The sequence below is a fragment of the Vulpes vulpes genome, chromosome 3 (assembly GCF_048418805.1).
Source record: "Vulpes vulpes isolate BD-2025 chromosome 3, VulVul3, whole genome shotgun sequence".
In the NCBI taxonomy this organism is placed as follows: Eukaryota; Metazoa; Chordata; class Mammalia; order Carnivora; family Canidae; genus Vulpes; species Vulpes vulpes.
In genome coordinates this window covers 48132497-48149947 of record NC_132782.1, presented here as the reverse complement: position 1 = coordinate 48149947, position 17451 = coordinate 48132497, and the positions used below count along the sequence as shown (strand labels likewise).

The 17451-nt window shown below is 39.3% G+C and overlaps 1 protein-coding gene across 12 annotated transcripts in view; it reads left to right on the top strand.

Annotated features, from left to right (window-relative positions):
* Positions 1 to 17451, top strand: part of SCHIP1 (schwannomin interacting protein 1) — a 723704-nt gene that overhangs the window by 694823 nt on the left and 11430 nt on the right. For all 12 annotated transcript variants that reach the window (XM_072752390.1, XM_072752386.1, XM_072752385.1 and 9 more), the window contains one exon: positions 454 to 572. In XM_072752390.1, coding sequence (XP_072608491.1) covers positions 454 to 572 — 119 coding nt within the window. The remainder of the gene's footprint in view (positions 1 to 453; positions 573 to 17451) is intronic.

Sequence of the window (17451 nt, the reverse complement as noted above, 5' to 3'; positions counted from 1 at the left end):
AATATTCTCGCAATAGAGAAAGTGGGCTGCAGGGACAGTATAAGGAAGAGAGAAAACAAGATCTAGGGAAAGGCCACATTTGGGATAAAAGTGATTTGATTTTGGGCAAAGTGCTTGCCCTCCACTTTATTCTTTCATATCTAGTAGGTAAGAAGAAGAAAGATTCCAGCACCCAGTAATCTAGTTCTCTCCCAGTGACGATCATTTAGTACCCCCATGGTGATTTCCTAGACCCGTGATCATGAAAGACTCTGAAGAACTGGAATTGCTTGCAGAGGTGAAACCAGGAAAGATTGGATAAATTTCAGCTCCTCATAATTCTCATGCTCTTGTGCTGTGGCCTATTCGTGTTTCGTCTAAGGTTGCAGTTCTAAGAATCTTAGCAGTTAGACCGGCTATGGTTGTGATGTATCTGCCCGCTTATCAGCATTTTTTATTTTCCTGAAATTTTAGGCACAGAAAAATGAGAGAGAATCTATCCGACAGAAGTTGGCACTCGGAAGCTTCTTTGATGATGGCCCAGGAATTTATACCAGCTGTAGCAAAAGTGGGAAGCCAAGCCTTTCCTCTCGGTGAGTGTTCTTTTGAGTTGATTTTCTGATATGTACCTAATGGATTTTGTCATCCAACTATACATTTAATAAAAGATATCTTTTAAGCCCTTGAGTATTTTTTCCCCATAATACTACCAGCTTTATTTGAATTCTAGACAGCCCCCTCCCCACCTATTGGGTTTGTTTTTTGCTTTTTAGTTTTTGCCCAACCACTTAAGGCCATATTTCTATATTTCTTTTTTTTTCCCCTAAACACAACTCTGATTTTGGACTGTGATGGGGGAATCAAGCCACACTCTTAAGCCGGCTGATGCTTAGAGAAGTGTGGCAGACCACCAGAATTCCCATTAAGCAGTCCCAAAGCATCCAGCATCCCCCTCCCCCTTTCATTTGATTGCAGTGAACACTGGTAACTGAGAAATACAATTCCCACTTTGATCATTCAATGTTTATTACAGTATTTAACCTGTCCTCCAGGCATTTTTCCTTTATCTTAATTTATTTCAGGATATCATTGCTCATTTATTGTAATTTATTTCAGGATACCATTGGTCATTTGCATAGCTTTTAATTCTAGTTGAAATATATTAAAATTATAATTTTACCTAGAAAACGGGGCTATAGACCAGAGCTTCCCAAACTTTAATTATGCATATGAATCACTCCCTGTATAAATACTGGCTGTGTTTACCATGTTAAGCCAGGTGTGGGAGCACATGATCGCATTCATGCATTTATTCAACCAACGGATTTCCACTCTCTCCTCCCTGTATTGCCCAAAATTAGACACTTTAAAGTCTATTTAAATCTATTCTGTCTTTCAATAAGCCTTGTCCTCAGTCTTATTCTTAAAGACTCACCTAAATCAGCAAAAATCAGAAAGCACGCACACGCTCCTATGCACATATAGGAGTTACCACTGTGGGTTCATGAGTGGAGACAGGACATACAGAGTCACAGCCTCTCCTCCTCCTCCAGGTGCCAGCCTGGTCTCCTAGGATTCCCTCACTTTTCTCACGTGTCATTCCAGAGCTGGAAAGCACCTGTTCCTCCCCCTCCCCCCAACTCCCTTAGGATGTGGCAGGAGGAGCTCTGGCCTAGGGACCTGGAGATTGAGGATTAGTCCTAGTCGTTTTCTAATTTTGAGACTCTTAACAATTTTGTTTTGCCAATGCCTCAGTTTCCTTGTTTTTGTAAAATTAGGATATGTGACCATATAGATCTCTATTGCTTTTCTCTAATATTCCCCTAAAGCATCAAAAAGTTTTCTTCTAGATACCCCATCCCTCTGCTCAGCAAAGTCACATTCATCTGGCCCAAATGGGGGGTTTTGTTTTTAAAATCAAAGTTACTGGGAATCCCTGGGTGGCTCAGTTGTTTAGCGCCTGCCTTCGGCCCAGGACATGATCCTGGAGTCCCAGGATGGAGTCCCATATCAGGCTCCCTGCATGGAGCCTGCTTCTCCCTCTGCCTGTGTCTCTGCCAATCTCTCTCTCTCTCTCTGTGTCTCTCTGTCTCTCTCTCTCTCTGTCTTTCATGAATAAATAAATAAAATCTTTAAAAAAAAAAGTTACACACTCACATGCATATATGGCTCTGAAAATAATAACTACAAGATGTATAATAACAACACAAAATTAAAATTACAGTCCCCTGTCCCATCTCTCTCTATCGTGTCCCACTCACCAGAAAGCGTAACTTTTAACTCCTTGGCTGTTTCTTCTGGTAATTTACCTGTATATCTCTAAGTAAGTCTTTGCTTTAAATAACCATATATTGGGGTTGCCTGGGTGGCTCAGTCAGTTAAGCGTCTGCCTTGGGTTCAGGTCATGATCCCAGGGTCCTGGGATAGAGCCCCCATGTCGGGCTCCCTGCTCAGTGGGGAGTCTGCTTCTCCCTCTCTCTCTATTCCTACCCCCTGCTGTGTGCACTCACTCTCTCTCTCAGCGAAGTAAATAAAATCTTTAAAAAGTAAATAAATAACCATCTACTACCAATTATAGAAGATTGCAATTCATATCTTTTACAGCCCTCCCATAAACATCATTATAACTCCCTCATTCTCCATTTATAATTATTTCATAATTTGGGGTCCAATAACGGTTCATTCTTTACATTATGAAGATCATTGATTCTACACTGAACCATGTCATAAACTGTGATTACTTGAGAAACATTATTGTTTGTCTTGAAATGAAAATTGCCTCATTTTTCCCTTTGCCAATCTGTGGTTTTGACTGCTATATTATATTCCACTGTGTGAGTATATCACCGTTTACTTAGCTACTCTTCTGATTATAGACATTGAGTTGTTTCACAGGTCTTGCTCTTGTAAACAGTGCTGCCTATGAACACCCTTGCCCATGTCTTCTGCTGTCCACGTGCAAGAGTTTCTCTTTGGTGTACACCTGGGAACAGAATTACTAGGAAAATACATGAATGTTCACGTTTAGAAGATAATGCCAAAAGTGTTCTCCAAAGCGGCTGCAACAAGTTACACTGCTACTAGCAATGTTGCAGAGATCCTATGGAGATAGGATTATAATATATAAATGTTATATAAATATATATAAATAAGTGTTATATTGCCAGTCTTTTTCATTTCTGTTAATCAAATGGGCATTAAATGGTATTTCATTGTGTTTATTAGCCATCATTGTTTCCCTTTCTGTGAAATGTCTATTTGGGTCTTAGGTCCAAATTTCTATCAGATTCTTTCTGCTTTTGAAAATTGATTTATCAACATTCTTTCATTATGGTACTCATCCTTCATATGTTGTATGTATTGCAAATATCTTTTCCCAGGTTGTAGCCTGTCTTCTCACTTCCTCACTGTCTTTTTAGACCAGGTTTCTTTTTATCAAACTTTCATAGGCCATGCTTTCTGTGTCTTGCATAAAAAATCTTCTACCCCAAGGTCCAAAAGACATTAACCTAGATTTCCTACCAAGAGTTGGAAGTGATTTTTTTTAAAGCCAGTAATCAACTGGGAGTTGGTGTCTTGATATGGTTATGGAGGAGATGTCTAATTTCATCTTTTTCTATTTACATGACCATTTTTTCCATCCTGTTTATTAGACAATCCCTCTTTTACTCATTGATCTGACCAGTTCTGTACACACTATACATTAATGGGAATGCATTCTGTTTCGTCGGTTAGTGTTTCTATCCCTTCACCAATACCATACAGTTTTAATCATTGTAGCCTCAAAATAAGTCCTAATATCTGAACAAGCAAGCCCCCCCTCCTCTTTTCTTTCAGAAGTATGCTTCCTGTTACTGCTTTTGTATTCTTCCATATAAATTTTAAATCATCTAATCAAGCTCAGCAAAATACTCTCTTGGGATTTTGCACTGAATCTATAAATCAATTTAAGGGAGAATGCATTTTCACAGTATTGTATCTCCCTACCCATGAACATGGCCTTTCTCCCCTTTATTTAGATCTTCCTGAATATTTCTTAACAGGTTTCATAATTTCTCATTTAGAGATGTTGTATATCTTTTGTTGTTTCTAGATACTTGGCGAATGCATTCTCATTGTTTTGCTGCTGGTGAGCAGAAATGGAGTTTAGTTTTTATACTATAATTGTTCCTACTAGTTGTCTGCCCCCTTGTTACTTCTAATAAAGTTGTTTGTAGAATCTTTGGGATTCGTAAGTGCTATGATCTGAAAAATAGCAGCTTCATTTATTGCTTTCCAATCCTTGTGCCTCTGTTTTTTTCTTTTATTGATGGCTAGGGCCCTAATATATTGAGGTTTAAAAATGATAGTAGTTGGAATCTTTAGCTCATTTATCATATTCAATGAATACTTCTGATGTTTCCTCATCTAGGATGATGTTAATTTTACGTTTTCTTTAACATTTCTTTTTATGAGTTAATCATATTCCCTTATATTCATAATTTATAAAGAATTTTTATTATGAATAGATCTGTAACTACCACATGCTTTTTTTACATCTGTGAAGATCATTATATGATTACCCCGTTAATCTATTAATAAATTATATGTAAAGAGTTTTAAAATATTAAATAATCCTTGCATACTTAGTATAAAGCAAAATTGGTTGGATTATCAGACACTATTAAATTTTATTTATAATATTTTATTTAGTATTATATTTATATGCATGAATGACATGGGTCTGCTGTATTCTTAGAGTATTTTTTTTATTGTTTTTGTATCAGGGCAATGCTGGCTTAAAAATAAGGTGGCTGTTATTCTTCTTCCATAATGTCTAAGTAAAGCCTGCATAATATAGGAATATGCTATTTCTCACCTGTATAACCATCTGCGCCTGGTATTTACTTTGTGTGTTTGCTTTAATTGCTTCTAGTTTTTAGATGGTTTTAAGATTATACATGCTTCTTACTTCTTCTTGGGTCAGTTTTGGTGGGTTGTATTTTTCTAAGAATTTGTCCTTTGTTTAAGTCTTCAAAAATTTTTGAAATGACACTTTCCCATTTTATGACAGGTATTAATTATATTAATTATAGGTAAAGTGTTTAAAATGTTTTCTTCTGATTTCTACACTGTCCATGATTTTTTTTCTGATTTATTTTTGTTTCTTTTCATTTCTGCCCATCAACGATAAGTGTAAAATACTAAATGCTATAGGTGAACCCTGTGGTTGGGGTTTGTGACACATATTGTTGCCCCAGAGTGACCTTTCCTGACCACTCAGTTAAAAAGTAGACACCACACAAACCTCTCATTTTCTCTCCTCTTACCCTGATTGGTTTTTCTTTGTGGCTTTTATCACTACCTGATATTGTATTATATTTTTTCTTTTTTTAATCCATTCTTTGTCTAACACTAAAATATGGACTCCAAGAGAGGAGGTCTTTGTTTTATTCACCACCAGAACTATTGACTAAATAGTGCCTGATATAGGGGTGACTGGGTGGCTTAGTCAGTTAAACCACCAACTCTTGATTTTAGCTCAGGTCATGATCTCTGTGTCCTGGATTGAAGCCCACATCAGACTCCACACTTGGCGGGGAGTCTGCTTGAGGATTCTCTCCCTCTCCTTCTGCCCCTCCCCCTGCTCACACGCACTCTCTCTCAAATTAAATTTATAAAAAAAAAAACAAAAATAGTGCCTAATACATAGTCACTAGACATTTGTTGAATTAAGGAATGGTGAAAAAAATGCAACTATTTCATTAGGGTGCCTCCAAATAAAAATACATAAAGCTCTTTTCTTTTAGGCTATAAGTTGCCACAGAGAACTTTCCAACCGCATCCTGAGGAGTTTTAAGCCTGGCTGGCAGTATTTTAAGTCTCTGGCAGGAGAATGGTTGAAGGTTCAGCATGGAGAATGTTATTTAATTCCTTTGATGTTAATAAAGGCCTTTCATTTGATACTTCAGCTATGTCTGAGGGTGCCCCATTTCAGAGCTCCTCTGGTTCAACCTCTCAAGATAGTAAATGTCCTCATTATGCCAGGCCAACAGGTGGACAAGGCAAATAGAGGGTCTGCATAGTCCTTTCAGTTGTTCAATCAAGCTTCCTCTGTGTGCAGTGCTAGCCCACTCCCCGGCCTTCCCGTGTAGCTGAGCATGCCTAGACTCAATAGTGCAAATGCATGCGCTTCCCCAACCAGCCAGCCCTGCAAGCACCCAGTAAATTGAAATGTTAGGTCAAACACCCCTCACCCATCTGCATTTTATCTTCCAACATTTTTTCACACTCTCTTGTGTGCTGTTGTCTCTGATTCCACTTTCTTTGTCCTTGGAGAAATTATACCTTTTTCTTTGTCCATGGAGAGTTCTACTTTTTTTCTTCCTCTAATATTATTTCACCAGGATTTTAGAAGAGAGTGTCAACAGATACCTGTTTTCCAAATGCCATGTTGAACTAGAAGTTTCATGAAGGTTTGGGCCAGATGGCTTCCCAGGGGGTGGTTTTCATTATTTCTAATAGCAGAAGTATCTTCTCAAATAAAATCCTCTGCAGAAACCCTGTGTGTAAAACCAAGCTGTCCTCCTGTGCTTCAGGAAGGCTGAAGAGGGTCTGGGGTACCCCTGCCCAGAAGATGCCTCCCTGTCATTTCCCTGCAGTGCACCTTCCCAGGTCCCCATATTAGCACCTCTTTGCATCACTCCCTACATGCCCCCAGAGCGCACCTGAAACTCTTCAGGCAGAACAAAATTTGAAAATCACCGAGTCATCTACCCCCAGTGGTGACACAGCTATCTAAACACATATGTATTTCACAGTAGTTCATAACAAGCTATGCTTGGTGACTCGCCATAAGGAAGATTATTTATATCCTGTTTTTTCAGATGTTTTCATCTCCACATTCTGGGATGAGATCATCCTCTGTGAGAACACGATGACTTTTTGGATACCCTTTAGGATGATGGCTAATGATGAGCCTTAATGTTTCTAAGAAATATGACTTTATCCCTGTAAATTTAAAGTCTGCAAAGACTCATTTCCCCTTGTCAATAGTAATGGGAGAGAAAAGCCTCAGGAAACGTTCAGTTGCAATTGCATAACACACATTGGCCATCCCTATTAGAATTAATTTTTTTTCTGATGTATTACAATCCTTGAAATTCTTCATTGAGCTAGAAATAACCTTTTACTTACAAAACGACTTGAGGGATGTTAGAACTTGGAAGTCCTTTAATATGGTGCTCCCAAATGCACCTGAGTCCACGTGCTGACTTATTAAATAATCAGAACCAGGTAAATCTTTTTGACTGTATGACTGCAAAGAGCTAAGTGCTCAATCTTAAATGAGGTTGAGGACTTAAATTAATTGGCCAACCAATGGATTCTGAAGTGCTGAGCTTACTTTTAAGACAAGACCTCCCCGAGTTAAGTGGAACCTTTGGCAAAATCACGGAGTTCTACTTATGTATTTTAAAGAACGGGTATTTACCTGTAAAAATCAACTTCATACACATTGTGTGAGAAATTTTGAAGTAACATGAGGGTCTTCTGGAAGACATGCATGAGCTCCTCCTGTGTAATTGCTCCACATTGCTCTTTGGGTTTCAGCCCCACTGAATTTTTTTAATTGGTGCTGTCTTCCAAAGCACTTTTTAAAAGAGTGACAAGCTGATAAATGTAAACGAGGCTTACAATAATCCCATAAAGACATTTCACGCCTAATACTGCCGCAAAAGAATTGTTGATACTGCTTCATAACTCAGCTAATTAAATTTGACTTCTACTAAAATGCAGCAAATATAGGAAGCACCATTTTTTCTTCAAAATGTGCTAATCCACACATAATCACCTTTTTTAACTGAGACTGTATGACCTTTGTTATTTTTCCCCCATTTAGAAATGTTTCAGCAAAAGCTTTAAAAAAGCTTCATAGGAAATGAAAAAAGTGAATTACCTACTCTACTTTTGAAATAGGTTTCTAAGAAATATTCAGTGTAGTCATGTTCTTGAAAAAAATTCCTTTTCTCTTATTACTAGTATAATAACTTTCCTATAAAATATTTTTTCATTGACCAAAGTAATCTTCAATCACCCTTATATTTCGGATTTGGAGTTTATTCAGCTCAGCGTTATTAAAGGAATGGAAACTGGCTTGGCTGCCATGAGACCATGAGACCGAGCACGGTCATTAGTAATAGACACTGAGAAACCTTTCATTTTTCAGATATTACAACGTGATCTGCCATTGTGGAGAAAACAATGCAGGCTTCTCCATTCTCCTTTCCTCAGACTAACCACAAAATAAACCTGACTCCTCCCTCTCTTCTTGCTTTACCCTAAGATAGATTTTTTATTTACATACATAAATATATATACAGTCTTTTTCATAAAGTATACAGTGGGAAGCTGTAACCTAGAATAGGCTATACCCTTCTCTCTAAGCATTGCAAATATTACGAAAAAGAGAAATTCCCCAGAGAGCTTTTGAGCAGCTGGTTTGAATAATGATTACTGTTTACTCATCTGAACCATTCCAACCTCCCCAAGTCAGAACTCATTCCTTTCTTATTCTTGTAGGTTTCTTGGTGAATGGCTGAGATGAGACCTAATAATAGATACCTGCCACCTTCTTTTGTGTTTGGGCTGAGGATGCTGGCTGGGGAGGCACCTGGTCCAGGGAATTGTATCAACTGGACAGATATCAGTGATCTAGAGAGGCTTTAAAGAAATTGGATCCACAGGAGCTTTGCCTCTGAGGAACTGAGAATCTGTATATATAATCTGACACAGAATCCCAAGTTGAACAAGTATCGTTTTTCCAGGAAAAAAAAATCATTCTTTTGTCTCTAACAGTAATAATTTTTGCATCATTTCCTGGCGAAGGAAGCAGCGTAGTCCTATAGACCCAGTATGGGTCAGAAAAGAGGTGGTCCCATTTCAATACAATGAAATTTGCTTTCAGGGGCGTCTTTCTTGAAGTAATAGGTACATATTGTAGCAACCTATTTATAACATGCAACATATCTTTTAAACTTCATATTAATCTCATACACGTATACCAATAATTTGCTTAGGAAACGCTTCATGTAAGTCATTCCAAGATGCATGTCCTTATAAGTGGTAGTTTACAAATTATTTTTCTATACTGTTTGGAAAATGATTAGGTAATCTACAGAAAACCTATCATTTTTTTATGTCTTCCTCCAAGGATTACCTCTGCTATTCTAAAATATCACACAATTTTAGGTGTAAAGCAGGATTTGAAGTGGATCTTTTGGAGTAATAAGATTAAAAATGGCAAAACAAATTTAATTATGTAAGCAATTCTTCTCTTTCACAAACCTAAAAGAAAAGCAAAATGGTATTTGTGAAATTTTCTTTGTCTAATAAATAGCCTCACTTTACAATAATGCCAATGACCCCAGTTTAATTAGGTGCAATTAATTTTGCGCAAGTGAAATTTGACATCTTGCTAGAGGCATAACCAGCTGTACCCTGTCTTATGAATTTTTTTATTATCACCAATGAGAATTCAATTGTCAGAGCTATTGCAGAAGGGTGGGAGGCAGGGAGAAAAGGCCACAGGGCTGCATTTTATATTTAAAAATGGCTCCAGTGGACAGCTAAATGTTTAATTAAAAGAACTTCTAGGAATGATTTTTTATTGGCGCATCATCTCTGACAAGTTATCATGACTTTATTACTGCAGTTTGCACTCCCTTTGGACAGTGTTCCCCCACATGTGTCTGGACTCATGCAATCCAAATGAAGACCGGGCTCCTTTGAGAGTTTACAAAAGCATTTGCTGCTACCAGAAAACACTCCTACTGACTGCAAGTGAGCTGTGTCATCTGGAGGTTTAACACAGTCCTTTTGTTCAATCTTGTAAAATTTCTGTGCCCCTCACATTGTTCTCCTTCTTATTATCATCTGCATTAAAAGCCCATGGAAGATGTTTTGAAAAACCACTGCCAATTTGAAAGGTGACACATGCCTCCTTGACACTTAGAATTTTTATTTTAGTTGTTGAAATAAATCTTTATTGAAAGACTTATTTCAACATGCACTTTTATCACCTGTGATCTTATACCTATAAAAATAAGAAGAAAAAGCAAAATACATTGGATAAGATAGCCCTACACACTCTTCACGCTCAGAATCCCAACTCTTCATTTAATCATTTTCCCTCTGAGTTGTCAGTCTTTGCTTTTCCCCACCGTGTCACCCTCTGTGCTATCAGGAGATGCTATGCATCACCTTCCAGGCCATTGGCCATTGTTCTGCAGGTTTTATGCTGGAGCTTTTTTGTTCTTTCAGAAGGCATGAGTACCTGAACTATCAGATCCCACCTCTTCATGAGTGGTCCTTCACTGGTTTTTTGGCCAAGGGGGTGACAGGTCAGTTAAACCATCATGCCACCAGCCACCGGGGTGGCCGAGATTGTGAGACATATGACTTTAAAGATGGTAAAATATGAACAATTACGTTTCATAGAATCAATGAAATTCAGTAGATCTGCATTCTTTTGAATGACCACATATAATTCAGATGACCCCAAATTAAGTCATGAAAAAGAATGTCTTTGGGATAAAACTTACTCTACAACCAAGCCTAAATGGTCACCCAGATTTTTCTAAACATGAATCTAAAAAGTGGTGAAAGCAGTGATTCTGTGCACAAGAGACTAAAAGAATTTGCACTTGAGATTGTCACCAAATCCAGTCATACCCCTCAAACACATGGACAAGCACTAACTCTCCAGCTGCCATATCTTCACCCCAGACACATGGACATTATCATCTATCTGGAAGCAACAAGCAAATCTCCTTCTCCAGCAGCTGAAATTCATCAGCAGATCAGACAAATAGAAGTTTAAATTCTGTCTGGGCTGAGGGGAGTAAATAAACAGGCTGGCTTTAAAAACACAGACACTTAAATGTATATCTGTTACTATAGTCTATAATCTACTGTAGATCCAAGAGGGAGAATGGGATTGAGACTGGGCCTGGAAGGGTTGTCAACAGTTGAATAAAAGAGTCCATCTCCAGAAACATTCACTTGTAGGGAACCGTTCCTTGCTGCCCTCCAAGAGTATCTCCCGCCTCCAGCCCCCTGCCAAAACCAAAAGGCCAGCCTGACTCATGTGTGAGTCATGCTCCCTGCATAGCCACCATCTGAGTCAGACACACAACCATCCTCTTCCAGCTGTCAGACAGTTCATCCTACTCACCTTTTCTCCAACACACAAGCGCTAATCAACTCACCCATTTTCTCTCCTTTTCCCTTTTTAATTCCTGCTAAATGCCCACACATGACAACTTAGAGGAGCTCAAAAGAGAAAAAATTCAAACCCAACTGAATTTCTTCCACCAAAAAATGTCTGGGTAGATTTCCTGCCATTTTTTTCTATGCATAATATATCTTCACATTTTTGTTTACAAAATTAGAATTATACTGTACCTACTGTTTTATAGCCTGATTTTTCTTCACTTAATATATCGGGAACATTTACCCATGTTCATAACTGTTCTTCTATCATGTGTATTTTTACTAGCTGTATAATGACCATTCTGTAGTTCACCAAATATATTCAATCTCTTATTATGAGACATTGGAATTATTTCCAATATTTTGTTTTGGTTTTGTTTTGTTTTTTTCATCTTTTCTTCCATTCATGAATTTATGCTTCTTAAAGTGCCCTGGCCTCTCAAAACAGACTTTTCAAGAGTAAAATACCAGCTTTGTGACCTATGCAATTTAACCTCTGAGTCCTAGTTTTCTCATATACAAAATGAGGGTCATCATACCTACTTTAAGCATATCTGAAGAGTAGAGGTAATATATATGAAGTGCCTTAATACAAAATAGATGATCCAAAATGGTAGTAACTCTTGAGGCACGTGGGTGGCTCAGTCTGTGAAGCATGTGACTCTTAGTTTTGACTCAGGTCATGATATCAGTGTCGTGAGATCAAGCTTGCATTGGGCTCCATGCTGGGCAGAGAACCTGCTTAAGATTCTCTCTCTCCCTCCGTTCTTCCCCCCACTCTCCCCCACTCAGAAAAAAAAGTGATTATTTTAGAATACAAATTACTGAGAAATCATTTGATTTTAAGATAAAAGTAGACCACATTTGGCAGCTAAGAGAGATGACTGTTTCTATTCTATCATTATTCCAATATCAGAAGAGGCCTCATTCTGGTCTTCAATTCATGGTAGAAAATATTTCGGGTGAAATGCATTTTTTCAACATTAAGATCCTGTAATTCCAAATTTAATTACATGTAAGTGGTCATTAGTGAAGAAACTGGACACTGATATGAAATTAGAACTAACAGCTGTCTGGGGCCTGCAAGTATTTATAGCTCTTGAGAGAGTCAGGTTAGGATACAGGGGCTGTGATGCTTTACCAAAGAAAAGCTGGTGGATGCTAGTTCCCCTTTTCTATCAGCTTTTCAGGTGAAGAGAAGATTCTGTGGCCATGTGGTGTTGGATGCCTACCAGCCATCATGTGAACATGTACAGATGGAAGGTCCAGAACTACCCTTATAAAAGGAAGCAGAAAAAGAGATTATGTACAGGATTAGGATGAAAAAAAAAAAAAACCTAGAGGGCCATTCACATTACTCCGGCCACCTTTAGAGCTGCCTTCCTCAGCTTTTGCAGAGAAAGCCAAATGCCCGAGCCTGTAAGATGTGGGATCAGGGTGGGACATAAAGAGACATGAAGTCCTCTCTTTTCCCCAATGCTCTCTTTGGTATATAATTTGAAACTACCGTTAACTTCTCTGGGCACATGCCTGCTGGTGGGTGGGCTTTCCCATCTCTCTTGCCTTTATTTCTCCTACCTCTAGTTTCCCAACACTTCCTTTCTTCTGCAGTGCCCTGCTCAGTCACCCTTCTTGGTTAATACCTTATTTACTAGTAGATGTCCAGGTAGTAAAAGTATTCTTATATATAAGATCTACAAAGTGTTTCGAGTTCTCTTCTGATGCTCTATATATTCCACATTTCTGCTTGCACATTATGATTTAATGATCCAAGCACTTGGTACCTGTTGGAAGACTCAGTACCTGTTAAAAGGCCTGATTTCTGTTCCTAGTTCAAGTATTAACTGTGCATCCCCTTAATAAAGGGATCATGGACTACAAATGCTGTCAAAGGCCAGCAAGAAACATAATGAGTGAAGAAGCCCAGATAAAAGGCAATAGGGAGTAGTGGGGACTGTAGCAAACTAGAAACAGTACGCCCTGGCTAAAATGGACAGCAGCTACTTGGCAGTAGCCTCCTGGGGCCATGGAGTTTATCTAGATGGTATTACCTGATTCTCAAATGAATAAATGAGCAAACAGTTAAATATCTCTTCTCTAATATAAAAATCATTTCTAGTACTTTTTGTGTGTGATGATATATGCTGGACCAGCCATATTCACACCTGTTATGTAAATACCAGTCTTTTCTAAAAGTCCAATAAATGATCGTCCCTTGCATCGCACGCTGCTAGCAAAAGAAATTAACACAATCCTACTAAAGTAAAATAAGAAATAGCATTTTAGAATAGTATTTGGAAAAAGTCTTTTGTTAAGGAGTATCAGCACCTCATTTTAACCCATCTCAGCACACTCTATAGAGACCCCTGTTACACATTCGGGACATCTGGAGCTTACCAAAACCTCAGTTGTTCCCACATTGTTTTTTCATGATAAATCCTTAGAAAAATGAAATGTGTTTACAACTACTCTTGGGTAATTACAACCCACATTTTATATTCCTTCTCCTTTGAAAGTATCATGAGACAAAGATATATTATAAAAATATTTTTAAAATAAAATATTATTTATTATGTATAAAGTCTTTGAATAATGCACCAAAGACCCATTAAGATACATGTAAATAACATATTTTAATGGCCCAGTCACAAACTAGTTGGGGATATTGGGCGACAAATGATAGAGCAGGGTCAGTGGTGCTCATAGCCACTCTGGTTGTGGATAGAAAATAAGCCAGGCATGTTTGAAATCCATAAGCATATGGGTAGTTCCTTTTCACTCTGCTTCTTGAGGAAAACCAAACAATCACCTTAGAATTATAAGCAACTGGCAGAGGTATAAGCCCACGAAGATTATATTACCAGACACACAGGCAAGATCTAATAAATCCAAAGCTGATTTTAAATATAATATGGGGGCAAAGGGCACTGGATTCAAAAACCAGACATTCAGCCTGTAGTCTCTTCTTTGTGACCTTGTACCAGGTATCCATTGCCACAATGATGATGTGTAATCCAAAAAAACACCCCTATAAGTGGCATACAGTAATAAACATTGATTTCTGCTTAGGAGCCTATAGGTGGGCCGAGCAGTTCTACTGGTTAGAGAGAGCTGGGTCAGATGGGCTTACTCACATGTCTGCGGTCAGCTGCGGCTTGGTGAGGTGACTCTACTGTCCTTGGCCGAGCGCTCTTTGTATCTGGGACAATGCTGATTGGACTCTGTGCCATGAAGTCACTCATCTGCCAGCAGGCAAGCCTGGACTTTTTCTGAGGGCAGTGGCAGGGTTTCCTGAGGGGTGGGGAGCGGTTGGCATTAGAACACTGGCATTTCCTGTGCATCCTGTTGGCAAGACAGGTCAGGAGGCCAGCCCAGGGGGAGGAAGAAGCTGCAAAGTCACAGTACAGAGGGGGCAGGTGCAGGGAGGGAAGGATTGGGACCGTTTTTATACATCAGGCTGGTACAGGTCTGGGAACGCATTTGACCTCTCTGAGTCCATATTACGTTGCCTGTTATCCACAGGTGGTTGTACAGCCCAACAAGGGAACACAAGCAAACATCATTTTTTTTTAATTTTTATTTATTTATGATAGTCACAGAGAGGGAGAGAGAGGCAGAGACACAGGCAGAGGGAGAAGCAGGCTCCATGCACCGGGAGCCCGATGTGGGATTCGATCCCGGGTCTCCAGGATCGCGCCCTGGGCCAAAGGCAGGCGCCAAACCGCTGCGCCACCCAGGGATCCCGCAAACATCATTTTAAACTCGAATTCAGTGCAACAGATAGCTCAAGTGAAGCTGAAGTTAATGAAGTCTGAAGTTAATGAAGGGGTGGCATAGGGGGTAAAAAAAAAATCTTAAATATTTCTGTGTAGACACTGGTGGTCTAAGCTGGTCCTGGGAGATTGCTATTTCTAAAATCAGAAAACATCAAGTAGTTCTGGGGTTCAGAAATAGCCTCAGGACAGCCCAGTCCCATCACCTCAAACCAAGGCCAAGGGCAAAGGCCAGATTCACAGTGATTACCACTCTACCTAGAAGTCACAGCGAACTTTAGGATCATCAGTCATATTATTTCTCTCAGGGAATAAACTGGTCTTGTCCTTGTGTTTTGCAAAAAGTATTATCTTTATGCTAGGTTATATCACGACTTGACTGACTAGGTTTTTGAGATATCATCCTCTCAGTGTTGTGCATATTTTAATAATATCCCCAGTAATGCTAGTTGGAAGTCAGCACAAGCATTTTCCAAGTGATGGTCTTTCTCGCCCTAAATGCCAAGCAGACGTTGGTGCTGAATGTCCTCTTGACTAAACGCCTTCGTGCCACTGGCCAGTAGGCCCTGCCACTAAGAAAGACGTTCCACTCAACACCGAGAGGCCCAGAAGACTTAGTCTGTGTGTCCTCATATTTCTGAGCATTCTTCCTCCAGAACACCCTCTTTTCAGGTCCCGGGGCTCCCCATCAGTCACTCCGGGCTGCAGTGTGGTTTTTCACTGCCTCGTGGTGCATGAGGAGAAGAGGTTTCCAGAATAACCAGGACACAGACGCCTCAGCTCTAATATCCACAGGCAAGGCAGACGTCAGGCGGCCTTTGGCATGCAGCGCTCTGCTACGGGCCACTCGAAACATCAAGAAACCTTGACTTGGACACCTTAAGGTTATATCACTAATTAAAAGATGAGGATCGTGTTTTGTTTTCACCTCTGACTATGCTTGAGAGATCCAGGCAAATTCGACCCCTGGCAGCTTGGATTTTGCAAGACCGTGGAGCCCGGTTATAAGTGAGGCCCGGTGCACTGCAGGGCAAGGGATGGAGAGGCCAGGGCCTCCGGGCAGCTATGCTTCCCCAGGGTGGGAGGGGGCCCAGCACAGGGGTTATCATTTCTTGACCCTGTGACACAGAGCCTTCAAGAACACCAGGTGGCCCCACGCACCCCCCAGCCAGGCTGCTGCTTGAGATCTGTGCTTGCGTTTCCCCAAAGCCGTCTTCATCTTAAAACCTGCTTAAAGGCTAAAGGCAAACAAATCCTTCTTGAAACCTCAGTCCATTTTAAGATGTCTTTACTAAAATCCCCTCTGAACCATTAGTTGTTATGTCATATAATTTCCTTTTCCTGAGAGTAACATTCTTGGTGATTACCGCTATAAGGAATTATAAGTCTCACCCCGTAAGAAGCTCTGTTCAGTTTCCCACGGTGATAATGTGCTACTAAGGCGATTTTCTGAATTTCTACCTGAGGTGTTTTTTCATTTCATTCAGACTACTAAATCTTTCCCTTTTTTTTTTTCCTTTGCTTTTCCTGAGTTGGAAATGCTATATGGTTTGGTTGATTGTGATCCAAGTTGACCCTTCGTACAAAGGCCAGTTGGAGGCAGAACAACAGAATTTATGATCAGAGTTTCTTCAGAATGAAAATATATTAAAAAAAAAAAGAATGAAAATATATATCCCTAGGTGTTTTAAACCTTATTTTGTAATGGTATACTGAGGGGTTTTTTATATGTATAATCTCTGTGTCCAGTGCCCAGACACTTCAAGACTTTAGCAGTTCAGTAAATAGAAAATGCTGCATATTCCTAGATTCAAATTAGGTTTAATTTAAAATGCCTCCTTAATTTTAAAATATGCTTTCAATGTATGTTTTTTTTTAATTTTCAGTTTTACTTCCCACTATTTTCCAATCCATATATCTTGAGTTTTAGATTAAAAATGAGTTGATGGGGGGGGGGGGGCGGTGACAAACTACAGATAATTAATTTTAAAATTTAATTTATGTGGGATCAAAAGGTAACCTGAATATATTAGATTTCTCCCGGAAAAAGAAAATTCCAATGGAAGAAAATTAAAAAGAGATAAAGTCCAGCTCAGCAGAAGTCCAACCTGCCTAATAGACAGTTGAGGACACTCTCTTAGGTATTCAAAGCCAGGCGAGGTATTCAATTAAGTGACTCTATTTTTTTTTAAAGATTTTATTTATTTATTCATGAGAGACAGAGAGGCAAAGACATAGGCAAAGGGAGAAGCCGGCTTCCCATAGGGAACCTGATGCAGGACTCGATCCCAAGACCCTGGGATCATGACCTGAGCCAAAGGCAGATGTTCGACCACTGAGCGACCCAGGTGCCCCAATTAAGTGACTTTAGAGGTCCATTTAAATTCTATATTCCTTTGTCTGGGCCTTCAGAAAAATAGAGAAAAGAAGAATATGAATATGTACAGAG